The sequence below is a fragment of the Ornithorhynchus anatinus genome, chromosome 3 (genome assembly GCF_004115215.2).
Source record: "Ornithorhynchus anatinus isolate Pmale09 chromosome 3, mOrnAna1.pri.v4, whole genome shotgun sequence".
Taxonomy (NCBI): domain Eukaryota; kingdom Metazoa; phylum Chordata; class Mammalia; order Monotremata; family Ornithorhynchidae; genus Ornithorhynchus; species Ornithorhynchus anatinus.
In genome coordinates, this window is record NC_041730.1 from 32,815,829 (window position 1) to 32,833,578 (window position 17,750).

Sequence of the window (17,750 nt, forward strand, 5' to 3'; positions counted from 1 at the left end):
CAGTGCTCCGCACATAGTGAGCGCTTAACAAATACCAACATTATTATAGCCCTCTCGCCTCTCCATCCTCCCTCCCTCCTCTCCCGCCCCTCCCCCCGGCAAAAAGGGGGGGAAAGGGGGGAGCAGGTCGTGGTGTCCAGCTGGGGGGCCCGACCCCCTCTCCCTCCGGCTGCCCCCCTCCTCCGGGAGGGTCCGCACCGCCCCCCGCCGCCTCATCGGGCAAAGGGCCCCGGCCGGGAGCCGCGGGGAGGTGCGGGGCGGGGCGGAGAAGAGGTGATGTAATCCTCTGATACGAAATACCCTCGATATTGGAAGCCCTAATCGATGGGCCGATAAGGAGCCTTATAAAAGGCCTGAGGGCTGGGCCTCCTCAGCATCCTCCGGGGCGCTGGACTAGGCGCGGGCGCCCGCGGGTCGCAGCTTCGGCGCTGAGCGGGGCTGGCTGGTCCTGACAGCCTCAGGGTGTGTGTGTGTGTGTGTGTGTGTTTGTCTGGGTGTATGTGTGAGGGTGTGTGTGTGTGTGTTGGTCTGGGTGTATGTGTGAGGGAGTGTGTGTGTGTGTGTGTGTTGTGTCCTAGCAGCCGGCGCCTTAGCGCTGTGCGGGCCTGGCTGTCCCTGACAGCCTGAGTGGGGGTGAGAGCCTGTGTGTGTGTCTGTGTGTTGTGTCCTAGCAGCGGACGTGTTGGTGCTGTGCGGGTCTGGATCTTCCTGAGAGCTTGAGTGTGCGAGTTGTGCGTGTCTGGGTGTGTGTGTGTGAGCGCGTGTCCCAGCAGCGGGCGGCGTGGGAGCTGCGTGCTTGCTTGGTGTGTCTTGTGGCGGTGCGGGGTGCGGTGTTGTGCGTGGGAGCGCTGGGCCGCGCTGGGCCGCCCCTCTTTCAGCGCCAGGGAGCCGGCCGGCCGGTCAGCCGTCCAGCCGGTCATCCAGCCAGCCAGCCGGTCATCTAGCCATCCAGCCGGCCGGTCATCCAGCCAGGCGGTCATCCGTCTGCTCATCCGTCCAGCCGGTCATCCAGCCGGCCGGTCATCCATCCATCCAGCCGGCCGGTCATCCATCCATCCATCCAGCCGGTCATCTATCCATCCAGCCAGCCGGTCATCCATCCATCCAGCCGGCCGGTCATCTATCCATCCATCCATCCAGCCGGTCATCCATCCATCCATCCAGCCGGTCATCCGTCCATCCGTCCCCCGGGCGAGGGGCCTGGCGGCGATGGGGAGCGGTCGGGGCGAGCGTTGCGCGGCCCCTGTCCCTGTCCCTGTCCCTGTCCCTGTCCCGGGCCTGGCCCTGGCCCTGGCCGGGCTGGGGCTGCTGGCTGCGTCCGTGGGCTGCCTGCCCTTGTCCGACGCGGGTCCGCACGTCCACTACGGCTGGGGGGAGCCCATCCGCCTCCGACACCTCTACACGGCCGGCAAGCGCGGACTCTTCGGCTCCTTCCTCCGGATCCACCCCGACGGCGCCGTGGACGCCAGCCGGACCCAGACCGCCTACAGTAAGTGCCACCAGTCCCGGGCCCGCAGGGTCCGGGACCCCACCGGACCCCCCCACCGGACTCCCAACCGGACCCCTCCTACCGGACCCCCCCACCGGACCCCCCCCCACCGACCCCCTCCACCGGACCCCTCCCCAGACCCCTCCACCGGACCCCACCCCAAACCGGACCCCTCCACCGACCCCCTCCCCCGGACCCCCCCCACAGGACCCCTCCACCGGACCCCCCCCCAACCGGACCTCTCCACCGGACCCTCCCACCTGACCCTCACTGGACCCCCCCCCCACCGGACCCCCCCACCGGACCCCTATACCGGACCCCCCACCGGACCACCCCACCGGACCCCTATACCGGACCTCCTCACCGGACCCCTATACCGGACCCCCCACCGGACCCCTCCACCGGACACCCCCACCGGACACCCCCACCGGACCCCTATACCGGACCCCCCCGGACCCCTATACCGGACCCCCCACCGGACCCCCCTACCGGACCCCGCTCCCCACCGGACCCCCAAGCCGGGGGTCGGTCCTGCGGGATCTGCCGGCCACCCTCCGGTCCGTCGATCGGAAGGGCTGAGCCCTTACTCGGTGCGCAGCGCTGCACGAAACGCTTGGGAGAGTACGACGGAACGACCTTAACTTCCCCGTGCCTCAGTTTCCTCGTCTCTAAGATGGAGATTAAGACTGTCAGCCCCACGAGGGACAGTCTGATTACCTCGCGTCTATCCCAGCGCTTAGACGGTGCTTGGCACATAGTAAGCGCTTAACAGATACGCTTAATATATTGTTAATAATAATAGTATAGCACTTAACAGATACCCTTATATTGTTAATAATAAGAGTATAGCACTTAGCAGATACCCTTATTATATTGTCAATAATAACAGTATCGCGCTTAACAAATGCCCTTATTATATAAGTAATATCGCAGACACATTCCTCTGCCCACAGCGGGTTTACAGTCCAGAGGAGGAGTGGTCCTCTCCACTCCCCCCTCCCTGGGGTCCAGGGCTAGGGACGAACGGACGGATGGGGTGGGGCTTCGGACCTATTATAGCTATTATTATTCATATTATTCCTATTATGCCTGGACCCAAAGACTCCGGATAGTCGGAATCAGCGTCGAGGAAAGATTCATTTCACTCACAATTCACCTCATAGCCCGATTGGCTCGTATCCTCCCCAGCGCTTAATGCAGTGTCCGGCATGTAATAAGCGCTTAGCAAATTCCACAATTATCATTAATTCCAAGGTCTTTGCTCGCTCGTATAAAAAGGCAGATAGAGATCCGTCTCTCTCGTCCTGGAATTGCTACCCTAGGCTGTTAGCTCCCTGTGGGCAGGGATCGTCTATACCTACTCTTTTGCACTAAACTCCCTCAAGGTTTTAGTAATAATAATGGCATTCGTTAAGCGCTTACTTTGTGCCAAGCACCGTTCTAAGCGCTGAATACAGCGCTCTGCCACAGCAAGCGCTCAGTAATAAAGAGTATTGGTTGGTCGAAAACACGACCCGTTCAGTTCTCAATTCTGTATGCCTTTCTGGCGCTCAGTACAACGCTCGGGACACAGTAAGCTCTTGACGAATGCTATTAATAATAATAATAATGATGGTATTTGTTAAGCGCTTACTTTGTGCCGGGCACCGTTCTAAGCGCTTGGGTAGATACAGGGTAATCAGGTTGTCCCACATGGGGCTCACATTTTTTTAATCCCTATTTTTACAGATGACGTCACGGAGGCACAGAGAAGTTAAGTGACTTGCACAAGGTCCCACAGCAGACAAGTAGCAGAGTCAGGATTAGAACCCACGACCTCTGACTCCCAAGCCCGGGCTCTTTCCTCTAAGCCACGCTGCTTCTGGGGACCAAGCCAGAGCGATTTGCCCAACTTGGTTGGAAAGTCCCTCTCCCACACATTCCCTCTACCCCCTCCCCCGTTTCTCCCCCTCTGGGCCCATGCTTTCCTGTGTGGTTTTGCCTAGGTCTGCTGGAGATCAAGGCGGTGGCCGTGCGCACGGTGGCCATCAAAGGGGTCCACAGCTCTCGGTACCTCTGCATGGAAGAGGATGGAAAACTCCATGGGCAGGTGAGTTTCTCAAGAACCCCTGGAGGGGAAACCGGAGCCGGTGGGTTTCCACCAGTGTGAAGAGAGTGCTTGCTACCTTAGGGTCGCCAGTGACCACAGTCAGAAAAGTTAAAGGAATTAGAGACGAGGGAAGAGTGGACATTTGCATGACCCGCTAGACTGAAACAAGGCAGAAGATCCTAATTCCCGGAGGGTCCCGGCAAAGCCGGGATTGTTATTCAATTTAGGGGAGCTGGCAGTGATCACATCAAACATCCACACTTTTACTGGCACACCCAGCCCTCGAGGTCCGAGTCGAGCTCCCCAAGCAGAGAAGAGATGCGTGTTGAAGACAGCGGATCAGGTTCTGTTTTGGTTAAGGAGGAAAATCAGGCAGTTCTCCCAAATGTTTCCATCTAAAAAATGAAGTAATTTTTGCTATTGCCAGGAAACCAAAGCAAATTCATGCTCACAAACTGAGCAGTTCCATTCTTTAAAAGTGATTTTAAAGCCACAGAATAAAAGATTGTTTATTGTAGGTTTGTTATAACTGCTACCTGGAACAAGCTTTCATTAATCCCAAATGGCATCATCAATTTAAACTTCCACTCTAAGCCTGGTGCTGAGAAATACAGATCTATTTTTATTCCAGTTTAAAAAAATATGAATACATTTCTGTCAGAAATGCTCTAAAATGTATGAGCTGTTGCAATTCTGATCTTCCAAATAATAATGGAATATATCTAGTGTTATAGTGGATTCTGTTACTCAATGTTTAGTTCTAGAGGAGACCATCCATAAAGCCTCAGAAAATGGGATGAAATGATTCCTGATGCAATGTATGCAAGTCAAAGAAACAGGAGACTGCTGTTTCTTTAGCTAGAATTTCACGAAACAAAGACACCCTCAAAGAAAAAAAAATCACCTGTCCTCTCATTTTACCTGTGATCAACAGTGTCCATTTGGTTCCTTTGCACTATGAAAAATAGCAAACCTGAGTTCTTGAGAGAGATTCAGTTGTTAACAACTCCGTATGTTCCCAGAGCAATCAATTCATGTGTGCTAGCATGCCTGGGGTGGTCTTGCAACACCTAGTCAGAGCATACTATAGAAGCAATGTTCTCTGGGACTAAATGTCCTGCTTTGATTGACCTAAATTAAACCCTTCTGTGAAATACAACACAAGCTTTTATTTTCTTACAAAATTTAGTTTTGTGTCCAAGACCATTTGTACAACATCTGGCATCACGTTCAGGGATTAACATGTTAAAAATAATATTATTATGTTAAATTCATGGGTTAAGGGACTGTGAAGGAAAGTAGGAAGTTAAAGCATTCAAATTGAAATCTAAGATTCATAATATTTCAATTGCTAACACAACTCTAAACAACACTGTTGTGGCATTTGTTGTTTCAAATTTTGACTTTTTGACTTTTGCTCCTTAGCACTGTTGTACTGGTTTTAGGGAGCTAATGTAATAGTTCTCACTTTAGAGGGTTGAGAGAGAAATTCCATTTGAGAGTTACCTATACATCAATCAATCATATTGTTTGAGCACTTACGGTGTGTAGAGCACTGTACTAAGTGCTCAGGAGGGTAGCCATAAAACCAAAGTATAACAACAGAAACCAAGAGTGTGTGAATCCACCCTGGTCAAGGTAAGTCATCTGACTCACCTATTCACATTCAACATAGTTTAGAAGTTCAATTCTAATTTTTAAGTAATTCTGTCTATCTAGGTACTCTGAAATGGCAATATGCTGCTGTGTTACAAACGATACGTAATTTCCTAAACTACATTTAGTTTGAAGAACTCCACACAATCAGTTTTTTTCATTATTGTCAGACTGTGACCAAGACATTCAAAATTTAGCAGCTTCCAATATATCCTAGTGACTTTATTACAAATTAACATGGGAGCAATGTGTTGCATCATTAAAGACCAAGGCATAATCAGTAACTCTCAGTTTTTGACCTGTAGTTCAGTAACCTCTATTGACTGTGACAAAAATAACATGGTAGCTGTAGGAAGACCTTTATTACAGAAGTGATGTAAAAACGTAGGAACTTTGTGTTAAAAGCAACACCTTTTATTATAGAAATGATGTAAAAAGGTAGGAATTTAGTTTTAAAAGCAACAGTAAGTGGTAAGTTAAATAAGTTTTCAAAATCATTAGCAATGATAAAATATGTACTAGTGTTTGGAAACTTGATTGGTAACCTGAAAATGGTTTATTTTGGGACTGATACCTAAATGAGGCTAATCATTGATTAAAATATATCATCCATCTTTTGTATAAATATGAGGTATAAACTCTCAACTTGCCCACTCAATATAGGACAAAGATGATCTCTAGTGCAAAGTTTTTATCTGCATTTCCACATCCACTAATCATTCCATGCCAAAGTTGGAATAATATGTATATATATATTTATGTATGTGTATGTATATGTATGTATATGAATTATAATAGAAAAATGCATATATTTAATGTTACTTGGTTCTTTCTCCCCAGATTTGGTATTCTGCAGAAGACTGTGCTTTTGAAGAGGAAATACGTCCAGATGGCTACAATGTGTATAAATCTAAGAAATATGGTGTTCCTGTTTCTTTAAGCAGCGCCAAACAAAGGCAGCAATTCAAAGGAAGAGACTTTCTGCCTCTTTCTCGTTTCTTGCCAATGATCAACACAGTGCCTGTGGAGCCAGCAGAGTTTGGGGACTATGCCGATTACTTTGAATCAGATATATTTTCCTCACCTCTGGAAACTGACAGCATGGACCCATTTAGAATTGCCCCTAAACTGTCCCCTGTAAAGAGCCCCAGCTTTCAGAAATAACTCAAGCTGACACTGGGTCTAAACTGTGGCCACAGGACAAGGGAATCAGGATTTTGGCCACTGAGCACAGACTGCAGGAAGAGACCTGTTTCTTGAGCCACCTGCAACCCTCTTGCAGTGGGTTCTGAGGGCTAGTCATAGACACTGTTCTTAAGAAAATCATTTCTGGGCCAAGGTACTATTTAGTTTGAACAGTAGCAATGTTTAGAATGTGTAAATAAGCAATATTCCACATCTTTCTGGTGATTAACTAGATCGTACCCTAAACCTGGTCCCCTCTCTTTCCTTCTGTTCAGATAATTGCCAACTGAATGTTATGCCTACGTTGTTATGCCCAACAACATAGGGTGGTTGGACTTCCTTTTAGCCTGGATGTGCTAAACCAAGCCATGTCCCTGAAACCGGTATTCAAGTGATAGCTTGGTTTCTCCAGGATCCTTCCAAAAGGGAAAGACTCGGCTAAGTCTGGACGTCCTGGAGCTTCTCTTGATTTTTGAAGTAGGCTCCTCATCCCAGTTTTCAAAGATAATGGAAGAGAAGCTTTTGGTCTTCATGCTATATCAGAATACCACTAGGAGATAAAGCTCTTCAAGGTTTCTGCCCACTGCTACCGGATGAGAATTTTTTTTTTTCTTGAGCTGTGGTCTCATCGAGTGGAAAAAAACTAAAGTAAAGGGTTTGGAGTTAATGATCACTTTATTCCCTCTTAAAAGAAATCTAAAGAGAAACAGAAAGTAGCCAGGTAACAACATAGTATTAACTTGGAGTCTGTTCTCACTCTATGTAACCCTTTGGGAATTCCCAAATTATTAAATAGAGGAGAATGACTTATGCTGCTTGAGGGAAAATTGAGCTTTCTAGACTTTTGAATAACACTGTAATTCATACCCTTTGCTTCCTTTCTGTTTCTCTTCCCTTTTTCTCTATACCTCAGCTATTTATGAAAACAGAATTTTTGTTGCCTAGCGTGTTCCCCAGCTATTGAAACTCTGCTTCATTCTTAGAGAAGTCATACATGAACCCAATATACTCCCTTCAGTCAATGCTGGAGATAATTCAGGGCAATTCTAAATGTATAGAATTTTTTTTACTGCTGTCTTAAGCACACCAGCTAATGCATATCGGAATTGAAGAAAATTTCTTCCAGGAAAAAAAATCTAGGGAAATTCACTTTTTACAATAGGTACTGTTCAATGGAAAACAGTTTGGGGAATTTTTAGAATTTTCTTTTCCTAGCACTTAGTTATCAATATATTTATAAGTAATTTATTTTGAATAGAGACATCTCTTTATTTTCTTACTTTATTTATACTCAAAATTCTATTTATGTATTCATAGAAGTTGTTTTCTACATTAAATGGGATTTGTTTGTACCTAAGTATACTGTTTTTTGTTACTAAATATGGTGCCATTGGTATTTTAAGGCTGTCCTGGTGATGTCCAGGTGGTGGATATTTTGGCATTGATTCAGGTTTCTGAAAATTAAGGAATAGAAGGGAGAAGGAAGAAGACAGATTATAATACCCAATCTGGGGAATTCTAGAGAATGGAAACAAATCTCCGGCTCAAGTACATACAGAAGATCCTCCAGAACCAAAATCTGTTTGGTGTTCTTTGTATCTGCACATGTCTAGTATACCCTAGCAGTGTGAAATGGGGAAATGAATAAGTATGTGGATAACTCAGGCCCATAGTCAGTTTTGTTCTGAACTAATCACATAGTTGCCTCAATTTTCAAACTCTGTTTTCCAGTTTAGTCAGCTCCTTCTTTAACAGAATTAATAATAATAATTTTGTATTTGTACTCTCCCAAGTGCATAGTATAGTGCTCTGCACACAGTAAATGCTCAATAAATGTCATTGATTAACTAATGGAAAAAAAAATGGTAGGCAGAGACAGTATTTTTTTCTGTGAGATTGCTTCTTCTGTCTCCTGTGGCCCAAGAATCCTGGTTTCTGCAAATTGGCTTTGAAGTCCCATGAGATGTCAGCAGTGTAAGGCAACTGAGTGTTCTGGATCAGTTAGGCAGATCAAGATAATACTAATCGTAATACCTGTAGTAACAATTGTAATGATGATGATTATTATTGAATACCTACTATGGGCCAAGCACAACACTACGTATTGGGGTAGATCCAAGATAATCAGTTCAGATGCAGTACCTTTCCCTCACTGGGTTCATAGGGTAAGGGGGAGGAAGATCAGGGATTTAATCCCAATTTTACAGATGAGGAAATTGAGGTGCAGAGAAGTTAAGTGACTTGTCCTAGGTCACACTTCAGGTAAGTAGCAGAGATGGGATTAGAACTCAGATGCAGATGTAATGATTTCAGGGTGCTAGGGGCTAGTAATGTGTGCCTGTCTAAGTCCCTATGGTCTACATGGCACTAAATCTGCTAATGTTTGATTGGACCTTAGAATTAGGCCTATCCCCCTACAGAGAAAGCCGCAGAAACTACTTTCAAAGCAAAGTTCTATCCTCGGAAACACCCTTGCCCCAAGACATGTTCCATACCTCAGAGGGATAATGTGAAGATAAATAAGATCTTAATTGCTTTGAACTCCTCATAAGGAAGGTGTTTTATAAATTCAAGATACAGCATTATTGTTACCTAAAGATAAAATATCAGGCTTGTCAAAGATAATAGGTGCTATATAAATATACTTAGGAGTTTTATTACGGTGTAAGTTATTAGAAAAGTTAAGTAGTCTTTGGACTGAAACACCCAAATTTTAGTTTAAATTTTCAAATATTTAACGGAGAAATGATATTGATTATTTAACAATTTCAAGACCGATTGAAATAGTCATAATATGAATTGATCTCTCTATGTATAGGGGAAATGCATGGTCTAGAGGAAAGAGCCCAGGCCTGGAAGTCACAGGACCTGGGTTCTAATCCCAGCTCCATCACATGTCTGCTGTGTGACCTTGGGCTAGTCATTTAACTTCTCTGTGCCTCAGTTTCCTCATCTGTAAAATGGAGGTTAAATCCTACTCCCTCCTATTTAGACTGTGACCCCCAAGAGGAACAGGGATTAATCCAACCTGGTATCTTATATTTATCCCAGTGCTTAGTTCAGTGCACAGAACATATTAAGCGCTTAAATACTATAATTATTATAGGGGTAGTATTTCTTTCTCACTTAGAAAAAGAAAAAGGACTGAATCTAATGATATATAGAAGGAAATTGATTAATTTTGCAATACTATTTCAGAATAAAAATAGTTCATCTGAACTTTGCCTTCATGATACTTACTTACAAAAAAGGTCATGGGCAATATCTTGGCTCTTTTGAAAGTTCAGAACTTAATCAATCCTTTCAAAGCTACCAAAGAACAAAATTTCCTTTTTCAAACAGCTACTGAAATAATTTTTTAGAGCAATTCAAAGTTAAATTCATACTACATGGTACTAGACAGAAAGTGGGATGTTGTTGACAGTGAGTTCATATGGCATTTATGTTTACCTCAGTAAATGGTAATTATTACAAAAAAATCTGGATGCCAGTTTATCTGGATTGTGGCTTTGGCATCTAACTTAACTCATGACCAACAGTTACCTTGATTTTTGTGAAATGAGTGACAAAGCACATTTTAGAAAAATTTCTCAGGCTTTTGAAAGAACCTCCCTGTTCAAGGTCCCATAATGCCTGGTCAGCGGGTAGAGATGGTAAGAATAATTGATTAAAAGGCGAATGCCACGTTGCATAAGGTAGAGGAGAGCACAGCCCGTTGAAAACCCAGGGCTTGAGGTAAAGGTGACCATGGCAGAGAGGAGGGGCTGTGCCTGACCATTACTGCTCCTGCTTCCTACAACTACATAGCACAGTTGCTATCTCCACCGCTACTGCTCTCAGGAATTTCCATTATCTTTGTTGCCACCACTTTTGGGGGCTGGACTCTATAGCTTTAAAGTAGGCTTGGAAAGCTCCAAAATCTGGTCTTTCTGACACAGGGGCTCTTTGAAAATCAATCTCACTTACCTCATCTGTAAAATGGGGATTAAGACTGTGAGCCTCATGTGGTAAATGGACTGTGTCCACCCTGATTACTTTGTGTCTACCCTGTGCTTAGTCTGGCACATAGTAAGCACTTAACCAATACCATAAAAAACATAACAAAAACAATGCCATTTGCTCTCTCCCCCAAAATATTGCCTCACTTTGGAACCCCACGATCAAGATAAAAAGTTGGCATCTAGAGACATAAAACCTAAAAGCACTGCATGATTAATGTTGGACTGCGGAACCCTTAGAGACCTCTTAGATCACAGGTCTCCTTATAGAGGATTCTAGATTCCCAAAGAGCCCAGGATCATACACACACACACATTCACCCGCACATAATAATAATAATAACTATGGTATTTGTAATGTGCTTACTAGGTGCCAGGCACTGAACTAAACGTTTTTATTGTACTCTCCCAAGTGCTTAGAACAGTGCTCTGCACACAGTAAGCACTCAATAAATGATTGAATGAATGAATGAACACACACACAGATACACAGCAACAACTACCTCTGAAAAAGACAGGAGGGTCACTATATCTATCATTCTCCCCCTCTAGACTGTAAGCTCACTGTGGGCAGGGACTGCGTCTATTATATTGTTGTGTTGTACTCCTGCAAGCGTTTAATACAGTGCTCTGCACACACTAACACTCAGTAAATACAATTGATTTGTATATATCATATATATATGTATATATATAATTCTATTTATTTTCTTTTAATGCTATTGATGCCTGTCTACTTGTTTTGTTTTGTTGTCTGTGAACCCCCTTCTAAACTGTGAGCCCGTTGTGGGTAGGGATTATCTCTATTTGTTGCCGAATTGTACTTTCCGAGCACTTAGAACAGTGCTCTGCACACAGTAAGTGCTCAATAAATATGATTGAATAAATGAATGAATTTATCATCTGCTTGTGTATTTATTAGCATTACGCTTAGGAGTTAAGGCCCCTTTCAATCTCTGCCATTGCTTTCTTTATCTAAATCCAAGGTAGCTTCTCTCTGTGAGCCACCCGATCACACTCTTGTCCTTTTGAAAAAGACGTCTTCTTTGATCCGTTTTACTTATTACAAAACTACCCTGTCACTCAGCCCAGAATCTTCCAGTATGTTATGATATCTCAAGTGTCATTGGCTAAAATATAAAGTGTAAAACTGCTATATTGTGGTCAGTCTTTGCTGAGCAGTTTAGGTGTTTTAAAGGTCAAAAAGGTCCAGTTCAAGGTTAGTAAGGAAATTGTACTGAAGGAAAGGAGAAATTACATTTCCCAGGAAGCAAGGGGGCTGACTCATGACCTTTCTTGCAGCACAATCAGGGGCCATTTCAGGAGGAGTCAACCCCCCCACTGAGTTCTTTGGGTAGAGGCAGAGAAAGAGCTCTGTTTTCCCTCTAGACTTTGAGCTCCTCATGGTAGGGAACATGTTCTCTTATCTTGTACTCTCCCAAGCACTTACTACAGTGCTCTGCACACAGAAAGCACTCAGTAAATACTATTGATTGATTTTCATTCTTCTGGAGAGGTAGAGTGAGAAGATTTTCATCTAATTCTGCAGAGCTAATTCCCCAAGGATAAGTCCACATCCCTTAATTAGCTGATGGGGAAGCAGGCTAGGGAAGTAGGGGGTTGAAGATGGGCTTGGGAGTCTTTCTGGTGCAAATCTTATTTTGCAGATTTAAATCTCAATTTGAATTTATTTCCTGGCACGATTTTCAACAGCACCTCCAATTACAGCATCATTTGTGAATGGATATGTGTAATGAGCATTTTATAATTCTTCAAAATACTCAAGCAGGTCTCAACTTTCAGAATCTGGCCAGAATCCACATCTCTTTTATTCCCTTTGGCTTCGCATACATTTAACCTAAAAAGTTGGCAGTTTCTATGTCATGGCAGAATTTAATCAGTTAGTAGTATTGATTGAGTGCTTACACATGCAGACTGCTGTATTAAGCACTTGGGAGAGTATCAGAGAGCAGATGAACATGATCCTGGCCATCATGGACCTTTCAATCTAGCAGAGCTTTACGGTTATCAATTGCTTATTACCTTCCCCATCCTGAACCATATGTTGTGTTTCCAACAAGCATTTAGACTTCTGTTCAATCATATGTTTTTCTTGCTCTGCCTAAATTACAACTGCGATTAGGTAGTTTGAGGGTAGATTTCGCATCATGATCCAAATCTTTCTAATTCAACTCACCTTAGTCGAGATGAGGGAAGGTTTAAAATTGGGATTAGGGTGGACCATATTTACTGACCTTGGGAACTACATAAATCAGCTTGGAGCATTTGAGAATCAGTGATTACAGATAGGTGGTACTCATAGGGTCACCTCCTCAAAGAGGCCTTCCCAGACTGAGCTTCCCCGTTTCCCTCTACTCCTCCCCATCCCCCCTTCACCTCCCCTCAGCTAAGCCCCCTTCCCCTCCTTTCCCTCTGCTCCTCTCCCTTCCCCTCCCCTAAGCACTGTGCTCATTTGTATATATTTTTATTACCCTATTTGTTTTATTAATGAGGTGTACATCCCCTGATTCTATTTACCATGATGAAGCTGTCTTGTTTTTGTCCATCTGTCTCCCCTAGTTAGACTGTAAGCCCATCAATGGGCAGGGATTGTCTCTATCTGTTGCCGAATTGTACATTCCAAGTGCTTAGTACAGTGCTCTGCACATAGTAAGTGCTCAATAAATACTATTGAATGAATGAATGAATAGGGTCATAGAGTGCTTTAATGTGATTAAATGTCCTTATTTGTCAGTCAACATCCTCTCTCCCACAGCCAGATGTCTAATACCCACCTCCATTTACTTTTCCAGTACATAGCACAGTGCTTAGCACACAGTGAGCCCTTAATAATTACTATTACTACCATCAGTGATTTGTTCAGCCTTCTTCTTTTCCTTTTAACTTTGCTGGTATTCTGCTTCTTGGCCATCCACCAAAGCTGACAGCTTTTCTTGTTCATAATTTTCCACCTTCAATAAATATGTTTTGAGAACTAGTTTTAGAAGGGTGAGGAGGGAGTGAAAAAGACCAGAGCTCATAGGTTGAAGAAAACAGGTGGGAACAAAACTGACTAGTCAGTGGTTGTGGTTTGAAATCAGATTGAGAAATTTGGGTCATATATAATGAACTGTAGGACTGGGGCAGATTAATATACTAATATATTAAAATATTAGGATACGTTTTGCATCTAATTTCTGCATCTGTCCCTGGTTTGAGAGTTGCCATTGACTAGGGAACCTAGAATTGAACCCTGCATGGATTGGAAATCTGAGAAATGAAGCAGCGTGGCCTAGTGGATAGAGGACAGACCTGAGTCTGAAGGACCTGGGTTCTAATCCTGTCTCTGCCACCTGTCTGTTCTGTGACTTTGTGAGTTCACTTAACTTCTCTGTAACTCTATCTCATCTGTAAAATGGAGATTAGACTGTGAGTCTCATGTGGGACATGGACTGTGTCTAACCTGATCAGCATATATCTACCCCAGCACTTAGTACAGTGCCTACCACATAGTAAGCACTTAAATTCCCTTAAAAAAAAATCTAAAACAAATGGTCTCTCTCAGTTCCAGTCCACATCTGGCCAAGTATTAGCTTCAGATTCAAGCAGGAGCTCAAGGAATGATCTATGTTGCTCCCAACCTGGTCAAACTGGGAGCATATTAGGGTCATTCTCGGAAGACGTTGTGGCCTAGTGAAAAGGGCATGGGTCTGGATGTCAGGGGACCTGGGTTCTCATCCAGGCTCTGCCACTTGTATGTTGTGTGATCTCGGTCAAATCACTTAACTTCTCTGTGCCTCAGTTTCTTCAACTGTAAAATGGCCATTCAATACCTGTTCTCCCTCCTACTTAGACTGCAATCCCTCTATGGGACAAGGACTCTTTGTGACCTAATTAACTTGAATCAGAAAGATCTATATTAGCATAGACTCAGCACACTAATCTTTGCAAATGGTAAAACTGGATTTAAAAAATCTGAAACTCTTTGAAAAGTTCTTTCTTTAAATTAATCAAAGCAAGATTTCTCAGGATCTCAGCTTCATTACCTGGTTAAATGAGCCCAAGGAGAAAGGGTGGCAATTGGGCATCATTTATTGGATAAATGTATACAAGGTTTGGAGGAACTTCACTTTGAAAGCAAACTGTGGAAAATCTTCATAAATAAATCAAATATCCTAAAGTACTTATTGGGAGTGATTAGTGCATGGAATGGAAGGAAATATGCTTCAAGTATGGGAATGACTATTAAGGTGGCCACTAACAAGTTCTCTAGGATACTGGATCACAAAGATGCTCATGAAGTCACATGCATCATGCCAGACCAACAGTGTAACAAAACGATGACGTATGCACCATTTTGTGGGAGAATGTCCACATTCACCCAAACCTAGAGCTAATACATAATAGAGTAATTACAGCTTTAATCCCGGGGGTGGGGACACCTGACCACTTAAGTTGATCCAGACTCTTGCATTTCCTTCCCACATCTCTTCCGAATGGTGTAACTTGGTGGCAGGAGCTGAAGTGGAGGGAGGCTGAGAGCTGAAAACAAAAATGCCAAATATAAAGATATCTGGTGCTCACTGAGGGCAGGGAATGTGCCGGTTTATTATTAAATTGTATGCACCCAAGCGCTTAGTTGTTATGCTTGCAGTAAATGTTCAGTGAATACTATTGAATGAATAATAGTGCCATATTCATTCAATCAATTGTATTTATTGAGTGCTTACTATGTGCAGAGCACTGAACTAAGTGTTTGACCCCTATCGGCCTGAGGACAAAGCAATTCAAAAATGGGCTACATAGTATACAACCCCCTTTAGGGTGCAAGGTGGTTGCGGTCGCTCCATTATTCTGTACTTCTTAAAATTTTCTATGGTTCACTGCCCCAAATGGGAGCTCAATAAATGCTGCTCCTATTACTCCTCCTCCATCACCACTACCTCCACCTCACCACCCCTACTGCTAGACTGGCCAACCTAACGACTGCAGTGGCTGGAGTTTTCCGGCACGATTCTGGGATCAGAAACTACTTTTTCTTGCAAAGAGCACTGGTGCCATCCAGTGGTGTTCAAGGAAACCGATTCCCAAAGTTAAAATGACACAGAAGTGTGAAAATATAAACATTTCAAAAGTCACTCGCTCCATCTAGTGTCCATTTAGCTGTTGAACAAGTGTTGAACAAGTAAATAGTCATCGACTGCTGTTCATTCTGTCAGCAAAAAGCTAGTGTTCTGTTGATTTCTTGACTTAATTTAGCTGATTCTTAGTAGAACGAATTCAGCTCTGACTCCAAAACTTCCTTCTATTTTACTTGTTTTCTCTCTTTTGCTTTATGAGTTCTTTCAGGAATTTTGTTAGTAAATTTTACTTTTTTGCAGCTACCATTATACATCAGCTTGTCAGATTTGAATGATTCATTCATTCATTCACTTGTATTTCTTAAGAGCTTACTGCAAAGCACATACTAAGCGTTTGGTAGAGTACAATATAATAAGAGACACATTCCCTGCCCACTGTGAGCTCACAATTTGGATGGCTGGATCATTAGTGTTGAGCTGAACTAATATAGTCTTAACTGGCCTTCAAACCGATTTTTAAAAGGCTTCTAAAAAGCCTTATTGAAGATTACCCATTCCAGAAGTTAGCCTCCTAATCAAATACTTGCTTGAAATTGGTACATTTTGGAAAAAAAATGAATTTTATTCTTATTTTAAATTCATCTCAATGATCAGTGAAAGGGGAACAAAAGGAGGCAAAAATGCAAATTGCACTGGCAACAAAAATGACTTGTCTGGCCTAGTGACAGGTGCACGGGCTTGGAATTCAGAGGTCATGGGTTCTTATACCGCTTCCTCCACTTGTCTGCTGTGTGACCTGGGGCAGGTCACTTCACTTCTACAGGCCTCAGTTACCTCATCTGTAAAATGTGGATTGAGACTGTAAGCCATATGGGACAGGGACTGGGTCCAATCTGATTATCTTGTATCTACCTCTGTGCTTAGAACAGTGCTTGGCACATAATAAGTGCTTAACAAATATCTTATTTGTTTATTTATTATTCTGGATTATTCTGGATACTTTAATGTAGAGCCCAAATCCCTGTTTGCATGACTAGGGAAGGATAGATGGGAATCAATCAATGTTATTTATTTATTCATTCATTCAATTGTATTTATTGAGGACTTAGTGTGTGCAGAGCACTGTACTAATCGCTTGGGAAAATACAATACAACAATAAACAGCCACGTTCCGTGCCCTCAACGAGCTTCGGGAAAGTGCAATAAAATAGATGGGTCGGTATGATCCCTGTCCTCAAGTGGGAATGGATGATGGAAGGTGAGGGGCACGTAGCCAGGGCAAAGGAGGCTCGTTGAGGAAGAGAGGGTTGGGGTGAGGGAAAAGGAGAGAGGAGAAAAGGAGGAGCTGGGGGGACAAAGGGAGGGAAAGAGAGACAATGAGAAAGGAAGGGAAAAAATGGCATTTGTTAAGCACTTACTATGTGCAAAGCACTGCTCTAAGCACTGGGGAGGATACAAGGTGATCAGGTTGTCCCTCATGGCACATAGTAAGCACTTAACAAATACCAAAATTATTATTATTATTAACTCCTCGGTGCCTCTGTGACCTCACCTGTAAAATGGGGATAATAATATTGGTATCTGTTAAGTGCTTACTATGTGCCGAGCACTGTTCTAAGCGCGACTGTGAGCCCCACGTGGGACAACCTGATGACCCTGAATCTCTCCCAGCGCTTAGAACAGTGCTCGGCACATAGTAAGCGCTTAACAAATACCAACATTATTATTATTATTATTATTAACTCCTCGGTGCCTCAGTTCCCTCATCTGTCAAATGGGGATGAAAACTGGGAGCCCCACGTGGGGCAACCTGATTCCCCTGAATCTCTCCCAGCGCTTAGAACAGTGCTCGCCACATAGTAAGCGCTTAACAAATACCAACATTATTATTATTATTAACTCCTCGGTGCCTCAGTGACCTCATCTGTCAAATGGGGATAATAATGTTGGCCTCTGTTAAGCGCTGACTATGTGCCAAGCACTGTTCTAAGCGCGACTGTGAGCCCCAAGTGGGACAACCTGATTCCCCTGAATCTCCCCCAGCGCTTGGAACAGTGCTTTGCACATAGTAAGCGCTTAACAAATACCAACATTATTATCATTATTATTATTATTAACTCCTCGGTGCCTCAGTGACCTCATCTGTCAAATGGGGATGAAGACTGGGAGCCCCACGTGGGACAACCTGATTCCCCTGGGTCTCCCCCAGCGCTTAGAACAGTGCTCGGCACGTAGTCAGCGCTTAACAAATA

At 43.8% G+C, this 17,750-nt stretch overlaps 1 protein-coding gene across 1 annotated transcript; it reads left to right on the forward strand.

Moving 5' to 3' along the window:
* The first annotated feature begins 388 nt into the window (after window positions 1–388).
* Window positions 389–7,776, forward strand: FGF19 (fibroblast growth factor 19). Its single transcript, XM_029059488.2, has 3 exons — window positions 389–1,489; window positions 3,475–3,578; window positions 6,075–7,776. The coding sequence occupies exons 1-3, from the start codon at window positions 1,210–1,212 to the stop codon at window positions 6,396–6,398; spliced, it is 708 nt and encodes a 235-aa protein (XP_028915321.1). The 5' UTR covers window positions 389–1,209; the 3' UTR covers window positions 6,399–7,776.
* The last annotated feature ends 9,974 nt before the right edge of the window (window positions 7,777–17,750 follow it).

Excerpts from the sequence above, each read along its gene's own strand:
- FGF19 (XM_029059488.2), top strand. The coding sequence starts at position 1,210 with ATGGGGAGCGGTCGGGGCGAGCGTTGCGCGGCCCCTGTCCCTGTCCCT. Across the intron at positions 1,490-3,474 it reads CCGGACCCAGACCGCCTACA|GTCTGCTGGAGATCAAGGCG; the intron begins GTAAGTGCCACC and ends GGTTTTGCCTAG. Across the intron at positions 3,579-6,074 it reads ATGGAAAACTCCATGGGCAG|ATTTGGTATTCTGCAGAAGA; the intron begins GTGAGTTTCTCA and ends CTTTCTCCCCAG.